The sequence below is a fragment of the Schistocerca serialis genome, chromosome 7, assembly GCF_023864345.2.
Source record: "Schistocerca serialis cubense isolate TAMUIC-IGC-003099 chromosome 7, iqSchSeri2.2, whole genome shotgun sequence".
Taxonomy (NCBI): domain Eukaryota; kingdom Metazoa; phylum Arthropoda; class Insecta; order Orthoptera; family Acrididae; genus Schistocerca; species Schistocerca serialis.
This window is the reverse complement of record NC_064644.1, coordinates 286,546,289-286,572,699: the sequence shown is the minus strand read 5'-3', so window position 1 is coordinate 286,572,699 and position 26,411 is coordinate 286,546,289. Positions and strand designations below refer to the sequence as shown.

At 41.2% G+C, this 26,411-nt stretch overlaps 1 protein-coding gene across 1 annotated transcript in view; it reads left to right on the top strand.

Moving 5' to 3' along the window:
- The window catches only part of LOC126413023 (lachesin-like), a 398,429-nt gene that overhangs the window by 339,974 nt on the left and 32,044 nt on the right, over window positions 1-26,411 (top strand). The window contains exon 7 of the mRNA XM_050082916.1: window positions 21,999-22,147. Within this exon, the coding sequence (XP_049938873.1) occupies window positions 21,999-22,147 (149 nt within the window). The remainder of the gene's footprint in view (window positions 1-21,998; window positions 22,148-26,411) is intronic.

Sequence of the window (26,411 nt, the reverse complement as noted above, 5' to 3'; positions counted from 1 at the left end):
ATTGCATGCTTGTTAAAGGTGGACTTCGCGAAAACCGAAACAGAAGAGAATCGAAACATTTGAGGTGTGATGCGACAGACGGATGTTAAAAGCTAGGTTGCCCGATATGGTAAGGGATGAGGAGGTTCTCCACGGAATCGACGCTGAAAGGAATGTATGGAAAACACTGACAAGAAGGAGGAACAGGCTGACAGCACTTCCATGGTACTGGAGGGAACAGTAGACAGTAAAAACTGTAGAGGGGACACATATTGGAATACATCCAGCAAATAATTGAGGACGTATGTTGTGTGAATCGTTAATATTTCAGTCATTAGATACCACGTTTTCTCATTTTGTGAAATACAAAATTTTACATTTCTACAATTTATAGCAGTTTTTCAATGTTTGCAACTCTTTGAAATCTAATGAAGTTCCAGCTGAATATCTGTACAGCTAGCCTCAGCCAATATTTCGTTGCATATAATTGCTTCATCTGTATTTACTATTAATATACAACATGAACATCAAGGGTCCCAACACAGATCTCTGTGGCACATCTGAAGTTACTTCTACATCAACCAACGTCTCTGTGTCCAAAAAAGCATACTACGTCGTCCTTTCCAAAACGTCTTCAGTCATGTCACAAATTTCAATAGATTTCCTTCACGATCGTACTTTTGACAATAGGCGTAGGTGTGGTACTGAGTAGAGTGCATTTCAGAAGGCAGGAAAAATATCTAGCTGAATGGATTCATCTATGGCTCTCAGGATGTCATGCGAGAAACTTTTAAATTTGGGACATAATTCGCTTTAGTTGTCACCTTTTGGTTATGCTGAACTATGAAGCTCTTCTGCCCTTTACACAACACAACAGCCAGGGACATACACTGAAACCAAATTACTATAAACTCACTTGTCCTCTACTGTATGTAGTAGCAAACAAAAACTAAGATTAAATTTAGGGTAAAACAGTTTAACAAACGAGTCCACTTTTTACTAATATAAACAATGAAGAAAATAGTCGTCTATGAGCATCACAGCTCTTCCCTACGCGAGCATTTTTTTATTAGCTGGTGTTCGTAAGTGGTAATAGTAAGTGGTCTGCAGTTTTATTTTCCCCACAGCGTTTGATGCTCCTCACAACAGACACACACTTTTCTACATTTCTGTTACTCTACTGACAGTAAATGGAGATACCAATAAGATTTGAGATGCTGTAATTCGAATATATTAGTCCTCTGCTGTTTGGAAAATTTCCTCTTCTGTACATATTCCTGTTCATCAGGCTTCTGAAGCCAGTCGCGGCTCCTCTAAGTGTTCTGTAGCTTCTTTCTTCTATTTATTGATGATTTCGCATTTCTTAATGTACTTCCATGATCATTCTGTTTATTATGCTGTCGTTAATTCTATTGATATGCTCTCTTTGCGGGTCTAAGGGTTCCATCTAGTCACTAGTTGACCAGTCTGGTTTGGCAGTAGAATATAGCAAAAGGAAGGCGGAAGTTCTGAATTTCACGTCTAAGAAATCGTTGACGCAGGAGAACCGTAGTTTGACCATCGCACAGAGTCCTGTATGGGTGACATAGTAGTAACTATTCCTGGCGTAGAGAAACAACTGAAAGAGTTATGTACAAATAAGTCGCCAGGACCGTGTGGAATCCCAATTCGGTTTTACGAAGAGTGCTCTACGTCATTGGCCTCTTACTTAGGTTGCATTTATCGCGAATCCATTGACCAGCGCAAACTGTCAAGAGACTGGGAGAAAAGCGCAGGTCATTCCTCTGTATAAAAAGAGTACGACAACGGTCCGCAGAATCACAGATCAGTATCCTTAAGACCGGGCTGCCGCAGAATTCTAGAGCACATTCTGAGTTCGACTATAATAAATTTCCCAGAGACCGAAAAGCTCACGTCCACGAGTCAACACGGCTTTAGAAATCATCACTCTTGCGAAATCCAACTTGCTCTTTTCTCACATGATATACTGCAAAGTATGGGCGAAAAACAACAGGCCAATTCCATGTTTCTGGATTTCCGAAAAGCATTCTACACGGTATCCGACTGCAGGGTGATAACGAAGGTACGTGCATACGGTATGGGCTCCCAGATATGTGATTGGCTCGAAGACTTCTTAAGTAATAGAACCCAGTTTATGCTCGGCGGCCAGTGTTAATCCGAGACAAGGGTATCGTCAGGAGTACCTCAGGGAAGTGTAAGAGGACCATTACTATTTTTCGTATATATAATTGATCTCACAGACAGGGTGGGCAGCAATCTGCAGTTGTTCGCTGACGATGCTGTGGTGTACAGGAAGGTGTTTATGGCAAGTGACTGTAGGTTGATACAAGATGACATAGACAAAATTCCTTGTTGGTGTGCTGGATAGCAACTGGATCTTAATGCAAAAGAAAGTAAGTTAATACTGCTGAGTGGGATACAGCATTAGTTGTGTCCTGCTTGAAATGCAACAAGCAAGTCAGAACTGTGGTAGGGAAATCGATGGTGGACTTCGCTTTACTGGGAGAATTTTAGGAAAGTGTAGTTCATCAGTAAAGGAGACCGCGTATAGGACGCTAATGCGACCCGTTCTTTAGTACTGCTCGAGTGTTTGGGATCCGCACCGTGTCAGATTAAAAGAAGACATCGAAGCAATTCAGAGGCGAGCTGCTTGATTTGTTACCGGTAGGTTCGATCAACATGGACATGCGTCAGAGGCTCAAGTGGGAGTCCCTGGAGTGAAGAAGGCATTCATTTCGAAGAACACTACTCAGAGAGTTTAGAGAACCGGCATTTGAACTGACTGCAGAAAGATCCTACTGCCATCAACATACATTTCGCATAGGGACCACGGAGATAAGATGCGAGATATTAGGGCGCATACGAAAGCTTATAGAAAGTCGTTTCTCCTTCACTCCGTCTGCAAGTCGAGCGGGAAACGCAACGACTAGTTGCATTACAGGGTACCCTCCTCCACGCACCGTACTGTGGTTTGCGGTGTATGTATGTAGGTGTAGATGTAGATTTGATAGTTAAATTATTGGACTGTGTGTATGGGTCCAGGTTCCTTTTTCCCATTTTTTAACTCCCTTTGGAGGACTCAGTATCATCATCGTATTATACCCCTATCTGCCTCACCTCTGTTTCTATTTTCTTATCGTGGATTAGGCATTTGATTGAACACAAAGCTTCTGGCTTCATCTTGTTGCTCTTATGCCAGAGTTTACTTTATGGCTGCCACAAAAATCTTTTAAAAATACATATTTCGTTAATTGCTGTTGATTTCCAAAAACAACACACTTTTCAAAGAGATAATGATGAGTTAAGTAGGGTCCAGCACCTGAAAATACTGAATACTACACTTGTTGTGAAAATTCATTTCAACTATTAACACTTAAATTCATCGCTTATGTTTAACTGACAAATTTAAAACACTTATGAAGTCTCCTGATGAATGAAATAGTAACTATATTTTTTGAAAACTTTAAAATAAAAAGTTGGTACATAATTTGATAACAATATTTTCAAAATGTGGGCATAAGGTATCCTCCAGCTGGTGTGGCTAGGCTTAATTTTGATTGAGGTAAATTTTCATTTCGAAGACTTCTCAGGAAGGTAATTTGGTCTTGGTTTTTAGAGCTGTGACTCACTGAACAAAGTACATTACTGTTGCATTAAGTATCTCCTGAGGTAGTTCATGGATGTTTTCTAATTATTTGAGACCCATAGTCATGGGTGGTTCGTTAATAAGTAATAATATATATATTGAACATCGTCGTGATTCTAGTGTGATATCTTCCTTATTGTTATGAGCTAGCCCTGTTTAGTACTAAGACTTAGTCTACAACGTAAATTCATCCGTAAGATATCTATCGCATTGTTTTATGGTATACACTGTGATCTCTTACACTCGTATGCGTACCTGATGATAGTATCGTAGGTATTGGCCGCGTGTTTATCACAAGTAACGTACGCATTAAGCTTAACGATATGAGCAGTGTTGTGGACTGTAACTAAAAACAGTTTGTGGGTCAACAGATTGTTAAGAATTCGCATAAATTGATCAGGATTCTCAGAGAAAGGGGCCGATATAATAGCTTACATAAGTTTGGCCTCACTGTCTAGGTGCGTTAAGCACTTGAATCTTTCAAGTTAGCTTTATGGTCAAAACTGTATATTTACTTTTGTTACAATAATTTATGACATTAATTATAATTGTGAGGAAAAATCGTTTGAAGCAAACGATTTCTATAAATTTATGTTTGCCTTTTTGACCCGGTTGAAATGATTCACAAAATAGTTTTCTGATTTCTCACCCTTGAATAGCGTTTAGTTCCGAGAATGAGCACAATATCTTCTATTATTCACATATTTCTCTAATTTTCTCTAAATTAAGTTGGTTATATCCTGTTCAAAATTCAAATGAATCATCCAGTCCAGTTACATGGGAAACATGCCCCAAATTACTCTCTTCCAATGGGTGCTACATATATTGCTGCTTTGTTTGCAATTTCTTCTTCCATAGATGGTTATACGTCTTCCAAATTAATCATGGGCGAATATGTTTAAAAATGATATTTTTAGACTTAAAGACTTGTGAATATAAGCGCATTGGAGATCCTCAGAAAGAAAACGTGCAGAAAGGGTAATGGATAGGGCATATTTCAGATTCCAAAATTTAGAGTGTATTATTAACGATAGTGTCAATTTTGTATATTTTATTTTTGCATGCTTTCCTTTGCAGCTTAAATCTAACATCAAAATTAACCCATTGTAATTGGATAACTATTGAGACCATCTTCGCACTTCTCCCATGCTTCGCTCATAGGAGTTAACGCTTCTTCAATATTTTACGCCAGTTAAGAGACAAATGCAGCTAATACTGTATACAAAATTATAAGATAAAAATAATTGTTTTAAAATAATAAAATCGATGTACCTGCAGCATAAATACTTTGCTCCATTAGATTGTGTACTAGCTTTTACTCTGATTAAACCATACATTTCACTTTCTCCTGTTGAATCATTTTCAGGAAAGATATTGACAGTAATGCAAGAATCACTGAAATGAAAGGTGTTAGGTGGTATCAGTGCAATGCCTTAGATTAAATTACTATTATTACATACATAGAATTTGTGCAAAATTATAGATGGAACGGTAAGACAGCTTTTGAGAAAAAAGAACTTTTTGGAACAATTACTGTCAAGGCTAGTCCAACAGGACGTTTAATATGTACGAAAATGAATACTAACTCATTTTGGATGTCTTAAAACTCTACATTCGTATTAAATGTGGACTTCTAAGTCCTTCTTAGGATATCAGTTAGGACGTTGGATTTACTCTCTGGACGAGCTGGGTTGACAGTGCCGTGTGATCATCTCTTTGGTTTCCAAAATCGTTTAATGGAAAGGATTAGATGGCTCAATTGGAAAGGCCATGGACGAATACCAGTATACAGTTTACGATTTTATATATACAATTTGAGTATGCACAAATTCTTCAGTGGCATCGTTGGCGTAGGCAGTAAAACACGAATTCTGCTAGGTATACCAGCTGGAGGATACCTTATGCCCACATTTTGAAAATATATATATATATACACTAAAAACCAATTTAAATTAAAAGCGTTATGCGTTATGCGTGCAAACAGCTTTGGTTACATGAAATACCGGAAAGGAATTCATATATGACAACAAGATTTCGCGCTAAGTATTATTTTTGCAGTATGTATACTCAGCTGGAGATATTTTGATTCCCTGTATTTTAACTGTTAGACTTTTCAGCTCTCTTCTTTCATGTGTTCAGTAGTTATTTACGTTTTTTGTGTCATGGAATTCTGTCTTGGTATCAATGATGAATCTTTGTACGGTTAGATACACGAAATCCTATTCTTTTAATCTCGCTTTACCATATATGCTTTCCAGAGCTCTTTTTGTTAGATCTATTTCTCTAAACTTTAGATCTGTAGATCTCTCTGTTCTCCTATCTTTATTGTTAGGTGACGTTAAGCTCGACCAAAAGTACCAAGGTAGAAAACAGATATAAAAATAAAATTCATACTCTGGAATATTTACTGCAGAGGCAACATACGATCCCCAGGGAACTGATGGTCTAAATACGTTTTCCTCTGTACATTATTGGGTTATTGATGCATTGTCTTTTCTACAAAAAAATGCAGCAGATGAAAAGCCATAATATTCGTTTTTAGTTACACATCTTCGACAGCACTACCTCCAGCGTAGTTTGTGCTCAAAATTCTCATCGCCCTTTGAACAGATTTCAGTAATATCATTGAGTCTCAGAAATAAAATACAAGCTTCGTACTCCAGTTACACAGTCACATACTGCGCTCTCCACGCCACTTCATTGTGTATAGAACAGCAGATGCAAGAGATTTCTCATTTAGTAGCAGCGTTTATTACAGGGATCCGATTTAACGAATCAGCATTGCACTTTGTAACAGTTTCGTTGGTACACTAGGGGTACAGTTCCGTTCAAAAATAATAATGTAGAACACAAATCTTTCTTTCCCTAATCATAAAGGGCTGTCAATTTTCATGTCATAGAAAGGAGACTCCATTGGTTTTATAATTGCTTCACAATTGCTCTGCTTTCGTTGTCAGTGTCTTGTATTTCGCTTCCTCAATACAGTAGTTGTATCCTGCAATTTTTCCGTTGATGTGTCTTTTGATCGACCTAAACCCATTTTACATCATTTGTTTGCACCTCATCTTATTATCTAATTAGTGTTTAGGTACTTGTAGTACTAATGGAATACGTCACATTCCTGATCTCTGATCTTCGACCATGTATGAAGCTGCGAAGATTTTTTTGTTATGGGAAACTTCAACTTTCATTCCGTTAACGTTTTATGGAAGACAAAGTATGGTGTACAGTATGAGTCTGAACTCAACCGACAGATCTCCTGAAGTAGTTCAGGAATGTTTTCTAATTATTTGAGACCCGTAGTCGTGGGTGGTTCATTAATAAATAATAATATAATTATGATTTATTGTGTTCATTTCCTGAGTTACCTTGTCTCTGTGAAAATACCCTCATAGAAACGAAATAATCCCTAATTTTCAATCACTATAACGTACAAGACAGAACGCAGGGTAATACATAAACCCATAGATGACGCAGCAGTAGTGTGATGTGGATGCCGTCTCTACGGGAGTCACCCAACACAGCGCCGTTGTTCCAGTTTTCCACTGCATTTAATTAAACCACACCGTACGTGAACATCGGGCAACTGATCATTAGTAAACCTATCCGCACAGCTCTGTATCGCGTTTAATGCACAAGTAACACTGCCGGAACGACAAACTCAAAACAGAACCCAACACTACTGGATATAAATTTGAGGGGAATTCTCAGAAAATTTCCCTGAAATTCCTTCTAAACTCTTTTCATGTTTGATGGGTTCACCTTGTATAGTAACTAAAGTGGGAACATTCCTGCTACTCCAGGGAAGGTATCGTTAAATTAGTCACGTCGTTATGAAATGGAAAGCGTATATATGTCGCTGCTGCGATGATTACTGCTTTATCGAGGACCATTTAAGCTTGTTATTCGATGCATGTAAGTGCTCATTGCTTATGGATAGCTGAAAGTTCAAGTAAAGAGCAAGCATCAGCTTGGATAAGGAAAAGACATGGAAGTAATCTGACAAACTGAGGTGTCACAATATGAGGAACTATTGTGAAATACGTATGCTGTGTTAGAAAACCCATAAGTTCCTTTGATATGAGGAAATACACTCTAGGTACTCCTCTTGCCTTCTTATCAACTTCACGACAGTAACACAGATGAGGAAGCAGTAGTGATAAACATGTGATGCAATCATTAAGACTGCAGCTATACGTCCTGTAAACGATAGTGCCTTAGAGGCACAATACTGGATATGGATGGTAAAGACAAGAACGGAATTTGGCGGCAGCTTTGTGGAGGAAATGTTCAGGTACTGGCTTCAATCTATTTTGTAGAATCACTGAATACTTACATTTCCATGATTGGACGAATTTTCAACGTCCTCCTTTTATATCCGTGCTCCCTGTCTTGTTAGTTATTGCATCAGTGAATCGCTTTATCCATCCCATTAACCTGTTGAATTTTATACTGAGGTTTTCTCATATGTTTTGTTTTTTCTACCATGTCTTATTCTACATCTCTTTATTGTGAGTCACTTCGCAGTTAACTTTCGATATAATGAAACAATAACTGGTAATGTTGGGCATTTTAGTTGCATAGAAAACTGACGGATTTTTTACCTTGTACATGTAATCACCGTAGCTACAAAAAACTTTGCCACTGCGGGGATGAGAACGAATATAGAACTCAAGACATTTTTCACAGTGGAATAGCCCAAACATTTTAGTAAACACAGGAAAAGTTACTAATTACAAGAATATCCAAGGTGTACCTCGGGACTGCATTGTTCATCACGTTTGAGGTATGGCTTTGTTGTTAAAAAATACGGAATGAATGTCTGTGTAGAGGTTTCATATCGATGTCAATGTAAGTGCACTCTGGCTTAGACAGTGGCTAGTACTAACAGTATTACTTTTGCATCATCCGTGCAAGAAAAACACTGAGACACCCTGAACGAAGCGTACGAAAACTACTAGGAATAAGCTAAATTCTACGAATTTCTTCGAACGGAGTTGATTTTAACTTAAAAAAAATTAAAAAAAAACACGCTGCAAATGCTCGCAATATTTCGTGCAAGCGTCAAACGTGTAGCACTCGCTGAACACTGGCGGTGTTGAACAGAGCATACTAAAGAAGCTGAGTAACCTCTGCTGTTAAATTACGCTGAGTAACCTCTGTTGTTAAATTACTATATCTCAATTATTAGCCGCCTGGTTTGAGGCACCATTTCACGGATTGCGCGGTCCCTCCCGCCGGAGGTTCGAGTCCTCCCTCGGGCATGGGTTTGTGTTGTTCTTAGCATAAGTTAGTTTAAGTTAGTTTACGTGGTGTGTAGGTCTAGGGACCGTTGACTCAGCAGTTTGGTCTCTTAGGAATTCACACACATTTGAACATTTTTTATCTTAATTATTAAGAAATGACACATTACTATATCAGCTTATAAAACATAGGCCTTAACCAGCAAAAAAGATAATTCAAAAGTCTGAGATATGGTGTTATACAATGATGAAGTATGATAAGCGGACTGGTAAACGAGAAATAAGTAAGTCTTCCTTAGAATGGGTGAGGAAATGAATATGTGCAAAATGGTTAGACGAAAGGACAAGAGAATATGAAATGTGTTACGACTTTAGGGACTACCTTCTATAGGGCTTAAAGAGCACGTAAGGATCAATGGCTACAGAGGAAGAGAGATATTTGAATGTCCAATACTTGATTCAAGACTGAATGCAAGCGTTACTGTGAGATAATGAAGTAGTCACAAGGTAAGAAGTGGTGTCGGGAGATGTCAAGCTAGTGAGAAGACTGTATTTTCCGTTTCTGCAGAGTTCATATTCGATACTGTATAATTAATGCTATATACGTCGCAGTACAGCATACGTCTACAATACTACAACAACCGCACTATAGAGAGGTTTCTTTAGTAGATGGAAGTATCCTTCACCTGTATCAAACCATTTCTTAGGTTTTCCATGCTTGTTCAAGGAATGCAATTCTATGTAAAAGGTAGCAGGATTACTTTATTAATTCTACTGGAATTCCTAGCGTTTTGATAATTAGTTTATTTTGTTTCTTGTTTCAACAATCACCGCCATTCACGTGTTTTTTACTACCCTCTCGATTTTCAAGCTACACAGTACCTGTGACAAGTAATTAACTTCAGTTCTTCTCCCACACGTTTCTTCATTTTTCACTTAAGTTACTTGTCCTGAAGTTTGGTAAATTTTGTGTAGTTGATTTTGTCCTTCACCCAGCTATCCTAACTTGTCCTGAAGTTTGGTAAATTTTGTGTAGTTGATTTTGTCCTTCACCCAGCTATCCTAATAAACGCCCATGTTAATTTGAATATTTAATCGCTCAATGTGTATTTTGAAAGCGTTTCAGGCGTCACTTGTTACCAGAAGAACTGAGAGGAGTGTTGCTGTAGTAACAGCATGGAGAATCAAATCATTACATGGACTTCGTACAGTATTAAGGATAGACGATGTATTTCACAAAGTAATCCAATCAGTATAAAGCAAGCTATCATTAGCACGTGTTTTCTGTAGCTCTCAGTAGCAAATTGTTCACTCAGTAGTTACCTAAAAACGAACTACTTCGTCTACATGTCATTTAGAGCCTATTCATTTACTGTTCCAACCAGCCTGGTGTCTTAGACATAAAAAGGAAGAAACACAGTCACTAGTGAGAAGCTCCCCTGGTCTCCGTTGCAGCAAATGACTGTTTTATCCAGGCTTTTATCTTGCCTTTGTCAACTGCGACAGGTGTTTCAAACTCTCATCAGGGTGCGCTCTGGAAAACTGGTTGCTGTAGCGAACTTTCTTGATCTGCTCCGGAGTCTCTTTGCCTAAGCGAAATTCAATAGCAGGATTATCTCAATTTGTAATACTTCTTGGATTTGTTGTAATCATTTCGAGTTGCGTGAACATATAACGTAAAGTATATAATATACATTCCAGCAGCAGAGGGATTCGGGCACTGTTAATATTCTTTATTTTCAGTAAACACGCTACCTACTCATGCCATAAAAGTTACTTCAGAGTGTAAGGATTTTGAATCTAGTTGACGAAAATTTGTCCAAAAATCTTAAAAGTGGCTCCATTTTCCTTGATTCTATATATGAATTCCGTTAAATATCAAAAGACTACCAACCACGCCAGATGGAAGAAACTGTAGGATGCCGATGTGCCATCATCACGCATGTCCAGATAACGAATAAAGACTTGGAGTAAGATAACATTTTTGCGAGGACACTGTCAGAAACGTAAATATAGAGAAATTGTCAATCCGTTTTTTATGTAGAATCTTGGGCTTCTTTCATATAGGAATACACCTTTATACAACTGAGTCTCTTGTTTAGAGAATCCTAATTACGAATGCATTAACTCTCTTATAATGTCTGACTGCAGAGTCGATCATTATTACTTCACTATTCTGTATCTTTAGTATCACTGTCCTATATGTTCTGCAGCACTTTGTTGTAACACTTTCTATCGCTAGATTGGGTGCTTCTATTTTCGTCTCTGCGCCAGATGCAAGAGACCTCCTAGCCCAGAGATGACGCACTTTTTTGCGGAAAATGCTTTCTTACGGCCTTAAGAGGTAGGGGGTCAATGGAACCTTCCTAGACCTTTTATGTACCGAAGTTCTTTATTTGAATGACCCTTTTATGTCCTGAAGTTCTTTATTTGAGTGGTCCTCCGCTAGCAGAACTGTGATTACTTATTTTTGTAAAATCGTCATCTTTTTCATCTCTATCACTGACATCTCCCACCATCCACCGACTAACAGTTTCATCGAATTGATGACAGACGAAAGTGGGGCGTTCATGGGAAAAATTTTTCTACTGTACTGGAGAAAACAGATACGTGGACCAAGAAGGGCGGTCTAGGAGACCCCGTCACGTGTCAGTAAAATGCATCACAAACAAACAAGAAAGGCGATAATGCAACCGATAGCAAAACATCGTAGGATTGGCGATTTAAGGAGCTTATGGAGAGCTCAGGACCATTCCGCCGGGGCTGACCTAGAAAAGCGAGTTCGAATATTTTCGTGTGGTCGGAGAGACCACAACTCGTGATTTAGGAGTTAGTGACATACCTTCGGCTAAACAATGTCGACTCTGGTACCATATTAGATAGTGTGACATAATAACGTATCTTTCAGTAAATTTTATAGTAATATTTAAAGTAACAGTTATTTATTGTTCAATCTCAGCTGCAAATTTTTTTTACGTTGAATGATATGTTTCGACCACTGTGTATCATCTTCAGATTTGAGTAGTGCTCTGATATGAGGTTCATAATAGACAAGACGGGTTCCTGACCCAACTATTTAAATCTAAAGATGATCTAGTGTGATCTAAACATGTCATTTAATTTAAAAAGTAGAGTATCTCAGGCTGGACAATGAATGTGAATTATTTTAAACGTCAGTTACTGATCCCCTAGAAACGAATATGTCAGTTATAGTAAAAATAGAATAGCCTTCTGTAGCTGCACGTTGCTGCACTCGTACACTATACCTTACTCGTGTTTTGTGGCGAGTGGCCAACAGAAAATCACGGGGCTGCTGTTAGTTGCTGAATTCGGGCTCTACGGTACGGACAGCTATGTGTTAGTCACGGAGTTGCGGTGTTGAGCAGGTAAAAGTTCTGAAGTTGGTGTGAACAGACATTTTTACCTGGAGCTACCATGATTAGTACCATTAACTAACAGCTTGATTTCAGTCTGCAAGTCAAAACTGTGGGCCCTGCTTTGATGAGAAAGTAAACCATACACTGGTTAGCGGGATGTAAACTGTTGATAATTTAACGAGATACTGAAGCTGGAGCAGGTGCTCATTTGAAGAAGAGTGATATCGAGATAATTACTCTGCACATAAGCATTAAAGCCAAAACAATCTCTGTAGTTGGCCCCTTAGCGACCTAACAAACTGCTAGGCAGCTGCAACTAATTGGTCACTGCTGGTGTACGAAGCACGGTTCACATTAACGGTTGTATATGACGCTTGTAACACCTTCCAAGAGGAACTAAAATTTGATATCCAATATTTCATATAACTGTTGACTATCATAATTTGCACATTAAGTTGTATAGCCGGACGTTTAAGGCTGAATACAATAAGAGAAGTGCCACAGTTAGAAATAGTGGTTGTGTCTTTCGGCAACAGGTAATAGCATGAAAATTACCCAGACATTATCTGAGAATGAGAGCACGAATGTCTCCCAACAAACTTTGCACCTAATTTTAAATCTATTCGATACTTGTTCTCGCTGACATCCGATAAAAATAATAAAAGGAGAGATATTTGTATCGTTTACTACATTTTCAGTGCTCATGCAGTAAAACTTCAGCATCAGACATGATTTTCTATTTTATTACTGCCTTACATGTACAGCTATTCGCAATAGAATTTTCAGGTAGTATTCACAAATTCCGCTGAATGTACATGGAAAAGTATATCACTGTAGGGCATATAGTTCAGGAGATATGTCATCATAATCACTGATATGTATGAAAAAGGTGATGCATGACAGATGAAATTCCTGTAAAACAAGATGCGTGAAAAATGAGATGCCTGAAAAACTAGCTTTCCTTAAAATGGAGAGTAAACTATACATATTATGCTCGCCCAGTTTTGATCTTAACTTTTTTGTTAGTCAGTGCGTGAATAATCAAAAACTAACAAAACCCACATAATTATGGTTTTGCTCCTTCAACCATACATTTCACATGCTTAATATCACATACCTAACACTTTAACTCATTTGTACAGTAACTAGATAGTTGAAGCTATTTTGTATATAACTCCTGTAATGGCACATCCTCCTCGTCACATGACACCAAAAGTCCTGTGTGAAGAAACAGTCTGTAATCTCTCACTGAAAATTAATAATATTAATGAATTGCAATTCACAGAAAAGGTGTAAAATACGGAAGTACACAATTTAAATAACTTTCTGGATATACACTCCTGGAAATTGAAATAAGAACACCGTGAATTCATTGTCCCAGGAAGGGGAAACTTTATTGACACATTCCTGGGGTCAGATACATCACATGATCACACTGACAGACCCACAGCACATAGACACAGGCAACAGAGCATGCACAATGTCGGCACTAGTACAGTGTATATCCACCTTTCGCAGCAATGCAGGCTGCTATTCTCCCATGGAGACGATCGTAGAGATGCTGGATGTAGTCCTGTGGAACAGCTTGCCATGCCATTTCCACCTGGCGCCTCAGTTGGACCAGCGTTCGTGCTGGACGTGCAGACCGCGTGAGACGACGCTTCATCCAGTCCCAAACAGGCTCAATGGGGGACAGATCCGGAGATCTTGCTGGCCAGGGTAGTTGACTTACACCTTCTAGAGCACGTTGGGTGGCACGGGATACATGCGGACGTGCATTGTCCTGTTGGAACAGCAAGTTCCCTTGCCGGTCTAGGAATGGTAGAACGATGGGTTCGATGACGGTTTGGATGTACCGTGCACTATTCAGTGTCCCCTCGACGATCACCAGTGGTGTACGGCCAGTGTAGGAGATCGCTCCCCACACCATGATGCCGGGTGTTGGCCCTGTGTGCCTCGGTCGTATGCAGTCCTGATTGTGGCGCTCACCTGCACGGCGCCAAACACGCATACGACCATCATTGGCACCAAGGCAGAAGCGAATCTCATCGCTGAAGACGACACGTCTCCATTCGTCCCTCCATTCACGCCAGTCGCGACACCACTGGAGGCGGGCTGCACGATGTTGGGGCGTGAGCGGAAGACGGCCTAACGGTGTGCGGGACCGTAGCCCAGCTTCATGGAGACGGTTGCGAATGGTCCTCGCCGATACCCCAGGAGCAACAGTGTCCCTAATTTGCTGGGAAGTGGCGGTGCGGTCCCCTACGGCACTGCGTAGGATCCTACGGTCTTGGCGTGCATCCGTGCGTCGCTGCGGTCCGGTCCCAGGTCGACGGGCACGTGCACCTTCCGCCGACCACTGGCGACAACATCGATGTACTGTGGAGACCTCACGCCCCACGTGTTGAGCAATTCGGCGGTACGTCCACCCGGCCTCCCGCATGCCCACTATATGCCCTCGCTCAAAGTCCGTCAACTGCACATACGGTTCACGTCCACGCTTTCGCGGCATGCTACCAGTGTTAAAGACTGCGATGGAGCTCCGTAAGCCAGGCAAACTGGCTGACACTGACGGCGGCGGTGCACAAATGCTGCGCAGCTAGCGCCATTCGACAGCCAACACCGCGGTTCCTGGTGTGTCCGCTGTGCCGTGCGTGCGATCATTGCTTGTACAGCCCTCTCGCAGTGTCCGGAGCAAGTATGGTGGGTCTGACACACCGGTGTCAATGTGTTCTTTTTTCCATTTCCTGGAGTGTATAAATATAGGTGGTAATTTGCTTCACTTGGTCGATTATCGATTAAATATCACAGTTTACAGTAACAAAATTACGAAATCGTTGTGGTATCTGGCTTAAATAATTATCCATTTCAGATAACTGCAATTAATCCTGGAAACTGATTTATGAGACAATCACGTTAAGCAAAATAAAAATATGTGTTGTCATTAAAATATACTAGTGATGTTTTAGAGTAAATTATATCTTTTTTTTCTGATGAATCTGTTCATTTAAAATAATTTCAGGATGTCTCGTTGCAGGTATTTCTATTTCTTCGAAAATATAATCGTCTTTTTCGGCTATATATTCGTTACGTATTATTTACTGACGATGAATTTCACTGTCCTGATAACAGAATTAATACAGATTAGAAGTAACATTATGTAAACTCTGTGCCATACACCAAAAATTATTTTACCTATATAGAAATTGCCAGTGCCAACAGGATACGTTTTCGTAAAAAAAAAAATAAATAAATAAATAAATAATAATGCTGAATACATATTTGTATATATAAATCATATAATCCTATTATTACATGAAAATTACGAAATATTGTCATTGCCACATGCTAGAGAACATTCCGTATTGCAAGTCACATTAGAATGAATTAAGAAATCTCATACACAAGAAACAATGCTACATTCACTGTAAGCAATGTATCAGAAGATATGTCTGGCTTTTGTGTAATAAAGATACCTCTCATGATGGGCATTACCTGAGACTAGACTGGTAAAATAATTATTAGCATCAAGCAGCTTCAGTCACGCAATAAATTATTGATATGACATGCTTACAAATTCTACAAGCTGCAGAGTACCGAATGTACAAGGCAATTTAATACTCCACAACAGTACAATCGGTGCTATTCTCTTGTGCCATAAGACATGACTGAAGGTAATTCTTCAGGCTTTCCTAGCGATCTAATGACATCTTGGGTTGTCGGGTGTCTGCCGGATATCGGCGTCGTACTTGCACGATATTTCGGTAGCGTTGCTTGTTACCTTCATTAGGTACGACATGAGACTACTCCTCGAGTGGACCTGGTCCAGTATTTATACCTGTGGCCTTCTACCTTCATCAGGCGCTGTCGCGGGAAATGTTAAGGACGACCTGGGCTTACGGAAACCGGGGGTTTATAATATACCTTGCCAATGTGGCATGGGAGTCAATAGAGATAAAAGTAACCAATAATCTCATGAACCATGACACGGGGTACCAGCTAAGTAGAGCCTGGGATCCTACTATGGAATTGTTGAAGAAGCAATGGGGACAGTTGCAGCACTCCACAAATAGAAGAACTGAAGGCGTGGACATGGAGAACGATCCCCATACAGTGTTCCAGGGACATCAGACTGAAGATGGAACGCCCAAGGTTGGGTCTAACGGGCGCGGACCGCAGAGGGAACATTTAGAACCGCAGCGGACCGAAAATGGAACGGCAACGCTCCCTCCAGCAGATGACTGTGAGCGGGAGAGGACCGTAGGGGGAATACCTGGTACGACAGACGGGATACCAAAAGCACCAGACCAAAGATGGAACACCTAGGAGCGTGTCTGGCGGGCGTAGACCGAAAAGAGAACACCCAGGACTGCAGCGGACGGAAAAGGGAACGGCAATGCTCCAGAAGGTGGCAACGAGCGGGCGCGGACCGCAGAGGGAGCGCATGGTGACGGGGGGAAGGCCACATGTATAAATACTGGACCAGGTCCACTCGAGGAGTAGTCTCAGGTCGCACCTGATGAAGGTAACGAACTACGCTACCGTAATATCGTGCAAATACAACACTGATATCCGGCGGAACACCCGACAACCCAAGATATCATAACTGAAGGTAATTATAAACATCGAAGTATACACTGAACAGCCAAAACATTATGACCACTGCCCACTGACCACGTTGGATGCTGCTTGGTGTCGTTGCGGACAAGTGATGTAGTAACAAATGTATGTAAGTGAAGCAGACAAGAGCAAGGAACCACACTAGCGAAGATAAGGGCTACAAGTGGCGAAATCCATTGAGATAAACAACTCTGGCAAAGGGCAGATTATTTTTACGGAGAGCCTGTGAACGAGTATTTCTAAAACGGCGAAGATGGTAGAATGTTCAGGCGTTACTGTCGTGAGCATTTACGGAAAGAGATAGAAAGACAGTGAAAGTAGCACTTGCGGCTCGATGGTCGGACGTCCACGACTCTTCACAGAACATTGGCCTGTTCTGTAAAGTCGGATATGTGGTTATCTGTGGCATCTCTGCAGAAAGAGCACAAAGATGGTGCACGCACAAGTGTTTCAGAGCACACCGTTCATCGTACATTATTGAACACGCCGTTGTGCAACAGACCACCTACAGGTGTTTACATTTTGATCCAATGCCACCTTCAATTACGAATGCGGTGGGCACTGGACCATCGGAATTTGACCATCAATCAAAGGAAACGTGTCGGCTCCTCGGGTGAATCACAATTTTCGTAAACTAGGTCTATAGTCGTCTCCACAAACGCAGTCACCGAGGTGAACGACGGCTAGAAATGTGCAGCGCGCTACGGACGCAGACTGGTGGGAGCGGTATAATGCTGTGAGGGACATTATGTTCCGCTTGCAATAGACCTGTGGCAGTATTTGAAGACACGCTGACAGCTGCGAACCACATGCATCACTTCATGCTTGATGTCGTCCCCAGCAGCGTTGTTATCTTTGAGCACTATGATTATCCATGTCCCCGAGCCAGAACTGTGCTACATTGGTCTTAAGGACATAATAGTCAACTCACGTTGATACCTCGGCCAGATGTAAATCCTATGGAAGCCATCTAGGTCGCTACCGGGTACCATCACCGCGTACGCATATGAGAGGCCGTTATTCACGCGAATTACATGATCTGTGCGTAGACATCTAATGCCCCATGCCTCAACAAAGCTACTAACTAATGGTCGGGTCCCTGATATGCAGAATCGGTGATGCATTTCTTTCCAAAGATGGACGAAAACGTTATTAATCAGGTGGTCATCACGTTTTCGCTCGTTATTGTATGTTTCAATAAAAAAAATTTCTCCAGTCAAGCTAATACAAAATATGCACACATGAATGCAAATGCAACAACAAGAATGTAATGTGGCTAAAAGAAAAGATCCGAGATAAATATTAAAGAACCGGTTGTCAAAGAGAAATCTGTATTTAGCGCATATAGAAATAGGAAAGCTATTACAAAATCATTTATTTGACATAATTATGAAAACGATTACTGAGTATGCAAAAACTGAATATCGAAAAAATGAAACTAATGATTAGGAGAAAAGTTAATACATTGATCCAGAACTACAATTACAATAAAATAGGAGTAGAATGCGACCAAAATTTAAATTTTTCGACGGAGTAAAAAATTTTGCAGAAGTAGAATTAAGGGTCTGAGAGCCATCACTGGGAACCATAAGGGAATAAGCAACACTGTCGTCGATTTTGAGACTGTAGCATGCACGCATGCTCCTAACAAGTGTTGATTTTGTCGTCAGTAAGCTTTATCTGTGCTATACCCCTACACTGTATATATGAACATCTGCAAAAGCTGTCTTACCTACTTCTCTGATACTTTCATGTGGGCCCAAAGCCCAAATTGTCATTGGGGTGTGAATGCTTACTGACTGCATTGACGTCCATTTCTTCACAAAAGCTGGAAGCTCCAGAAGGCACGCCGCACCATACCTTCACAATCCATCGTTTCAGTATTATAGTCTGTAAAATGAATTCTGAGGGTATGAGAACCTTTATGAGCATTACAGTGCTCACTGAAAACCAAAAGTAGATGTTCAAGGTAACAATGTACATGTTACAAGGATGGAATTTGGAACAGGTTACCATGAACTGTTGTTCAAAGTAGCCTATTATTCACTGAAGTCTTGCAAGGCCATCATCATTTTCAAATCACATTGAGAAAGACCACAACTTGTCATTTCCCCTTTGTCAGGGGATGCCCTGCGAAGTCTAGTTCCCAGTTGCACAGATAGAAGGCAAGTATCAACCTCGAAACATAAACAGTTAGCAAAACTACTAGATAAAAATTGAAATACATAGAGTTAACAAAACTATTAGATTTCTTACATGAAGTGAAGACGCAGTTTTATCTAAATCTCAAGCCGGAGAATATGCTTTACGAAAATTATGATAAAGAGTACCATGATGTGTTGCAATAAATCAAAATTGTGTGTGATGTGCATTTAGTATCGGTTCTTTAAGTTGTGATTCTAGTTTCACATTCATTACAAACTACACAAAAGTCAAAGAGGCCTTATATCCACTAGACTATAAATGAAAAATAGTTTAATTAACGTTAATAATAATTTTATAAAAATTATTTAAAATTGTATATCATAAACTGGGCCCATTATTAAAGAAGATACAGAAGGTTGGGACGTGGTTAAAAATCAAGTCAAACCTTGGGGTTGCCAACAAATTTGATTTTCACAAAAACATCTATTTTCTTCAAAACTTTGTGTTTGTGATTTGGGCTGTTATGATTCTCAGTGCATGTTTAATAATAAGAATAACGTAACAGATCTATTATGTAAAGGCTTAGGACATAATTTAACAAAACAGCTTGTACTAATGTAGCAAACGTTCTTGCTCATGTGTAAATAGTAATTGATACAACTAAGCCTTCTATTGCAGATTAATGGTATGTTACTGCAAGAATATCCAAAAAAGTTAGCACACAACTACAGAACTACAAATAACTAAGCCTAAAAAAGGATAAAACTTGTGAAAGAACAGAAACAAACAATGTTATAGTACTCAAAGCAGACAAGAGAAATTCATTTGTGACCATCTTCAAAATAGGCTATCTATATAAAATCTTAGAGTTATTCAGTAAAAACAACATTAGTGACATAGAATTGATTGCATTTAAGGGAGGTAGGATGTGAAACAGGACATGGAGCGGGAGAGCCACCACAGGACATTTTAAGTTTTACTGTCTATACTTTTACAAATAAATTCATAAAACTTTTTAGCATAACTATGAAGGATCCAGGATTCACACTCATAGCCAAATAAATTTTTTTGCATGTGAAATTTCATCATTTTTTTCAGTTATTATTAGCTGCATTTGTTTCTGTTGGTACACTTTTCATTATAAGTAAAAGAGATTCTTCGATTAATTTGCACAGCATAGAAACCATACAGATGTATGAAACCCAGAAATTGACTTAAGTTACGAAAAAAATTAGTGAGCTGTAACATTTTAAACTTCATGTTTAGAGAAACTTCAAATTTCATAGGTAATTATCTCAGTTTTTACCACAGTTTTAAATAGATTTGGAAAATTCTAGTGCTTCATACACCTGTAAGTATGGTTTGGACGCTGTTAAAAGTTTATCGAAGAATCTCTCTCACTTGTGACGAAAAGTGTATCTATAGCAACAAATGCAGCCAAGAGTAAGTGAAGAAGTGATGAAATATCCCCAAAAAAATAATTTGTTATATTTTTGAATTTCCACTGCTATGAGTGTGAATCCTGATCCTTCCTGGTCATGCAGATAAAGTTTATGAATGTATGTGTAAAAGTATAGGCAGTGGAAATTAAAATGTCCTGTGGTGCCTTTCGAGTTCCAAGTTGGCCCGTTTGACGTCCTAGACCCCTTAACTGCCTCACCTTTACACTTACATAACAATTTAAGTAAGGCTCACTTAGCTTTGACAGTCATTAGCTGAGCAGCAATTAATTAAATTTAATAATTCATGCTACGTGTGGCACCACAACAACATTAACCCTGTATTAATTTGGCAAATGACTGAGACGAGAACTCGGATTTAAATATCGTTAAATATGAGTTTCATTAAGAGCATTTGAGGTAAATTAAAATCGTAATACCAGTGTAATCAATAAAATTGTAATGTCAGTGGGACTAGGCGTTCACTTAACTAGCACTACTCATGCACTGTGATTAACAACATTCATAGAATGTAACTCTTACCGCAGCCTCACATTTACACTTACAGGGCGACTAAATACTGCTATAGCTGGCAATTAGACAGTCAAGCCGTACTCCAGCCTGTTTCCTAAACTCTGTTACCAACTTCAGAAATACACAAAATGCTCTGATACCTGAAATCATGCCAGAGAAATTACACCATGGAAATATCTCTTCTCGGAGTTAGCCCACCCCAAAAACACAATCATGAACTAGTTGCTCACGTAAGGCTTCTCGAGTCACAGTTTTAAAATGTTAATCCAAATATCTTTGGATACGCAAGTGAACATGTTGTCACAGTTATAGATGAGAAGCATTAAAATGAAAATCAGATCGACCCACCTTCATCATTGCGGAGAAATTATACAAACACGTACTGCTTAACGATCACAGTGCTATTAGAAGAACATATCACCACTACCCGCGCACTGGCTCGAACTAAAGCCACGCTCCGGGTAGAAGCACTGTCTGGTAATAACAAACATTGAAAACAAACGTCTTCTGATTAAGCAACAGAGTTGAGAACTAGTCAGCTATTTATGAAATATAATGACCATAGAAGAAATCCAGACGGTACAGTAATCTTAGGTCTAAGAGGTAAGCCACCTATCATGTTAAGCCCATCGCACCACTGTCCTTCCGCAGGTGCAGCTGATGACCCACACTCAGTGCTCATCGTGAAAAGGCAACATAAGTTATTTAATTTTTCTGTAATTGCTTTTCAGTGAAACACCTCACGAATCCATAATTACTTTCTCCCAACAAACCCTCCCCCATCGTTTCAACTGTCCTTAGAATTGTCCTTCTGAGAATTCTTGAAGTATGTGATATTAGGCTGTAGGTTCGGTACTGTTCCCATTTTGTGGTTGCTGCCTTCCAAATGGTGCTCAGCTGATATCTCTACACATTCAGGCTGCTATGAACAGCAGAACTACAGTTAGGTGTTTGCGTCACAGATTGGTTAGTTTGGAATACTTTCTGTCTGCAGGCCCAAGTATGCGATCCGCGAGAGCCGGGCTTCCTACAAGTCCTACATGTGGCTGGTGATCCGCAGCTTCAGCCGGTCGGACATCGGCACGTACAACTGCGTCGCCACCAACTCACTGGGGCGGGCAGAGGGTACCCTCCGACTTTACGGTGAGTACACACACTCGTACCAACTGCCTAAGTTAATCTCATCGTAGAAATAATTGGGAACCCCTAAAGATATCAGTACAGGCATCTGTTAATACCATGTAATTTCGTCCTGGGGCTTGAGAACCACCTGGACTCGGTTATGAAGTAAGCCCAGAAGGCTATGCAGATGCGTCGTATCCAGGTTAAGCCTTTCATCGAGGATTTAATCGCGCAATGACACGAAACTACAGGAATGCTGATGGCGTTTTAGCCGCTGTTCCACGACGCTCCATAAATTTTCCATGGTGTTCAAGCTGGGTGATTTTTAAGGCCAATCGATATGTAATAGTCTAGAGGAGTGTTTAGACAACCAGTCATTTATTGTACGAGCCCTATGAATGTATCGTCTGTATGCAAAGTCTCTTATGAGGTGACCAACTCCAAATGATTGGAAGCATTTGCCGTAGCATTTCCCGTCTCCAACAGATTAGGATAGAACTTTCGCTCACTGTCTGCAGCAATTCCTGTCAGATATGGAAGTGATTTTGATTTATAAGCATTGAAACGCATATCCGATCACAATCAGGATCTTTTTCCGAACACAATTCTAACTTCCTATTTTGTGGCCACATATCACACCACTGCAGTCCACCGCGAAATACCAACAGATCCAGCAAGTTTACGGACTGTATGGCCAAGGGCACTGTCAAATACGATTGCCCCATTTTGCAAGTCTGTCACTCCATACGTTCACCCGTGCTTATGCACAACGTAACCTTGAAACACAAATGTCTCACTGATCTCTACTGCCTTATGCTCACTTAGCGCTATTGCGTGCGTGAGTGAGCACGTGACTTGATCGCTGCGTCGTCTTGGCTTAAAGTATCATCTATGCATGCGCAGTGAGGTGAGACAGATTTTGTCCACTAATTTGTTTGCACATTTGATCCGACAGGACAGACTCAGGTCTCGAATAAAATGCTGTTGTTTATTGTACTTCTTATGGCGCAATATTGGTCACTGATCGCTGTGCCTCTTACTTGGTACACCACTTAAAGAGAAAATTTGGTGTTGGCCGGTGTTTGTCACTCTTCACACTAGTCTAATCTGGATAATTCTGCTCATCTCTGTATAACTGCTGCATACTAAATTAATTTGAACCTGCTTACCGAACTACGCTGAAGTGATAAAAGTCATAGGAGACATCCTAACATTCTGTCGGACCGCCTTTTGTCCGGAATACTTCTGCACATCGATGTAGCACGGACTCAACAAGTCGTTGAAAGTTACTGAGCCGTGTAGCCTGTATAGCCGTACATAATTGCGAAAGAGATGCCAGTGCACGAACTGACCTCTCGATTATGTCCCATAAATACTCGATGCGATTCACATCAGGCTATCTGGGTGGTGAAATCATTTGCTCGAGCTGTCCAGAAAGTTCCTCAAAACAATTACGAATGATTGTCGCCCTGTGACATGGCCCAATGTCTTCCATAAAAATTCCATCGTTGTCTGGGAATATTAGAGATGGTCTCCAGGTAATCTAATAAAGCCATTTCCAGCCAGTAATAGGTTCTGCTGGACCAAGGGGCTGACACCATTCCATATAAACACAACCCACCCCATTATGGAATCACCACCACGTTGTACAGTGCCTTATTGAGAGTATGGGTCCGTAGATTCATTGGGTCTGCTCCACACTCGAACCTTACCATAAGCTCATACCAAATTGGGACTCATATGACCAGGAAACGGTTTTGCAGTCGTTTAGGTTCCACCCGACATGGTGATGAGCTCAGTACAGGCACTGCAAGCGATGTCGTGATATCAGCAAAAGTACTGACGTCGGACGTCTGCTACCATAGCCAATCAACCCCAAATTTCGTCACAGTGTCCTACGTTTGGCGTACGTCCTACTTTGATATCTGCGGTTAGTTCAGCGGTGTTGCTTGTCTGTTAGCACTGACAACTGTACGCAAAGGCAGCTGTTCTCAGTCGTTAAAGCAGTCGAAGACTGCATTGTCCGTGGTGAGAGGCAATGCCTCAAATCTAGTATTCTCGGCACACTCTTGACACTATGCATCTCGGAATACTGAATTCCCAAACCATTTCCGAAGTGGTTCTGTCCCACGTGCCTAGCTGCAACTACCAATCTGTGTTCAAAGAGTGTTAATTCCCGTCGTGGGGCCATACAGGTTATCAAGTATGACGCCTTTTCATAAGAATCACCTCAGTGAAACGATAGCTTCGCCAATGCGCCAATCGCCCCTTTATACCTCTTGTGTGCGACACTATTGTCATCTGTCTTTGTGAATGTCGATATCCCAAGACTTCTGTCACCTCAGTGAAAAGCGAGAATGTGTGCCATTCTTTATTCCAGCCATGTTCTCTCCTGAAATTGATGCTGTACGTTTGTAATACACTCCTGGAAATGGAAAAAAGAACACATTGACACCGGTGTGTCAGACCCACCATACTTGCTCCGGACACTGCGAGAGGGCTGTACAAGCAATGATCGCACGCACGGCACAGCGGACACACCAGGAACCGCGGTGTTGGCCGTCGAATGGCGCTAGCTGCGCAGCATTTGTGCACCGCCGCCGTCAGTGTCAGCCAGTTTGCCTGGCATACGGAGCTCCATCGCAGTCTTTAACACTGGTAGCATGCCGCGACAGCGTGGACGTGAACCGTATGTGCAGTTGACGGACTTTGAGCGAGGGCGTATAGTGGGCATGCGGGAGGCCGGGTGGACGTACCGCCGAATTGCTCAACACGTGGGGCGTGAGGTCTCCACAGTACATCGATGTTGTCGCCAGTGGTCGGCGGAAGGTGCACGTGCCCGTCGACCTGGGACCGGACCGCAGCGACGCACGGATGCACGCCAAGACCGTAGGATCCTACGCAGTGCCATAGTGGACCGCACCGCCACTTCCCAGCAAATTAGGGACACTGTTGCTCCTGGGGTATCGGCGAGGACCATTCGCAACCGTCTCCATGAAGCTGGGCTACGGTCCCGCACACCGTTAGGCCGTCTTTCGCTCACGCCCCAACATCGTGCAGCCCGCCTCCAGTGGTGTCGCGACAGGAGTGAATGGAGGGACGAATGGAGACGTGTCGTCTTCAGCGATGAGAGTCGCTTCTGCCTTGGTGCCAATGATGGTCGTATGCGTGTTTGGCGCCGTGCAGGTGAGCGCCACAATCAGGACTGCATACGACCGAGGCACACAGGGCCAACACCCGGCATCATGGTGTGGGGAGCGATCTCCTACACTGGCCGTACACCACTGGTGATCGTCGAGGGGACACTGAATAGTGCACGGTACATCCAAACCGTCACCGAATCCATCGTTCTACCATTCCTAGACCGGCCAGGGAACTTGCTGGTCCAACAGGACAGTGCACATCCGCATGTATCCCGTGTCACCCAACGTGCTCTAGAAGGTGTAAGTCAACTACCCTGGCCAGCAAGATCTCCGGATCTGTCCCCCATTGAGCATGTTTGGGACTGGATGAAGCGTCGTCTCACGCGGTCTGCACGTCCAGCACGAACGCTGGTCCAACTGAGGCGCCAGGTGGAAATGGCATGGCAAGCCGTTCCACAGGACTACATCCAGCATCTCTACGATTGTCTCCATGGGAGAATAGCAGCCTGCATTGCTGCGAAAGGTGGATATACACTGTACTAGTGCCGACATTGTGCATGCTCTGTTGCCTGTGTCTATGTGCCTGTGGTTCTGTCAGTGTGATCATGTGATGTATCTGACCCCAGGAATGTGTCAATAAAGTTTCCCCTTCCTGGGACAATGAATTCACGGTGTTCTTATTTCAATTTCCAGGAGTGTAGTTATCCGACGTCCACTCCAGACGGTTAGTATTCTTTCGTTGGATCGCAATGTCAAAAAAAAAGAAACCTATTATATTCTTATTTTTACTATACACATCAAGAAAAGTTTAGCATCAACTCGGTTCCAAGAGTTCCTGAACCTTTACAGAAAATTGGAACAGAGATCAAGATAAACATCGTTTCCTCATGAAAACCACCCATTGCATGTTGTGCCACATAAAGCGACAACTTCATAGATGGTGCTCCAGATTTCTGTACACACCGGTAGCCCTAATACCCAGTAGCACGTCCTCTTGCCTGCTATATTCGTCATGGCATACTATCCAAAAGTTCATCAAGGTACATTTGGTCCAAACTGTCCCACTCCTCAACGGCGATTCGGCATAGATCCCACAGAGTGATAGGTGGATCACGTCGTCCTTAAACAGCCCTTTTCAATCT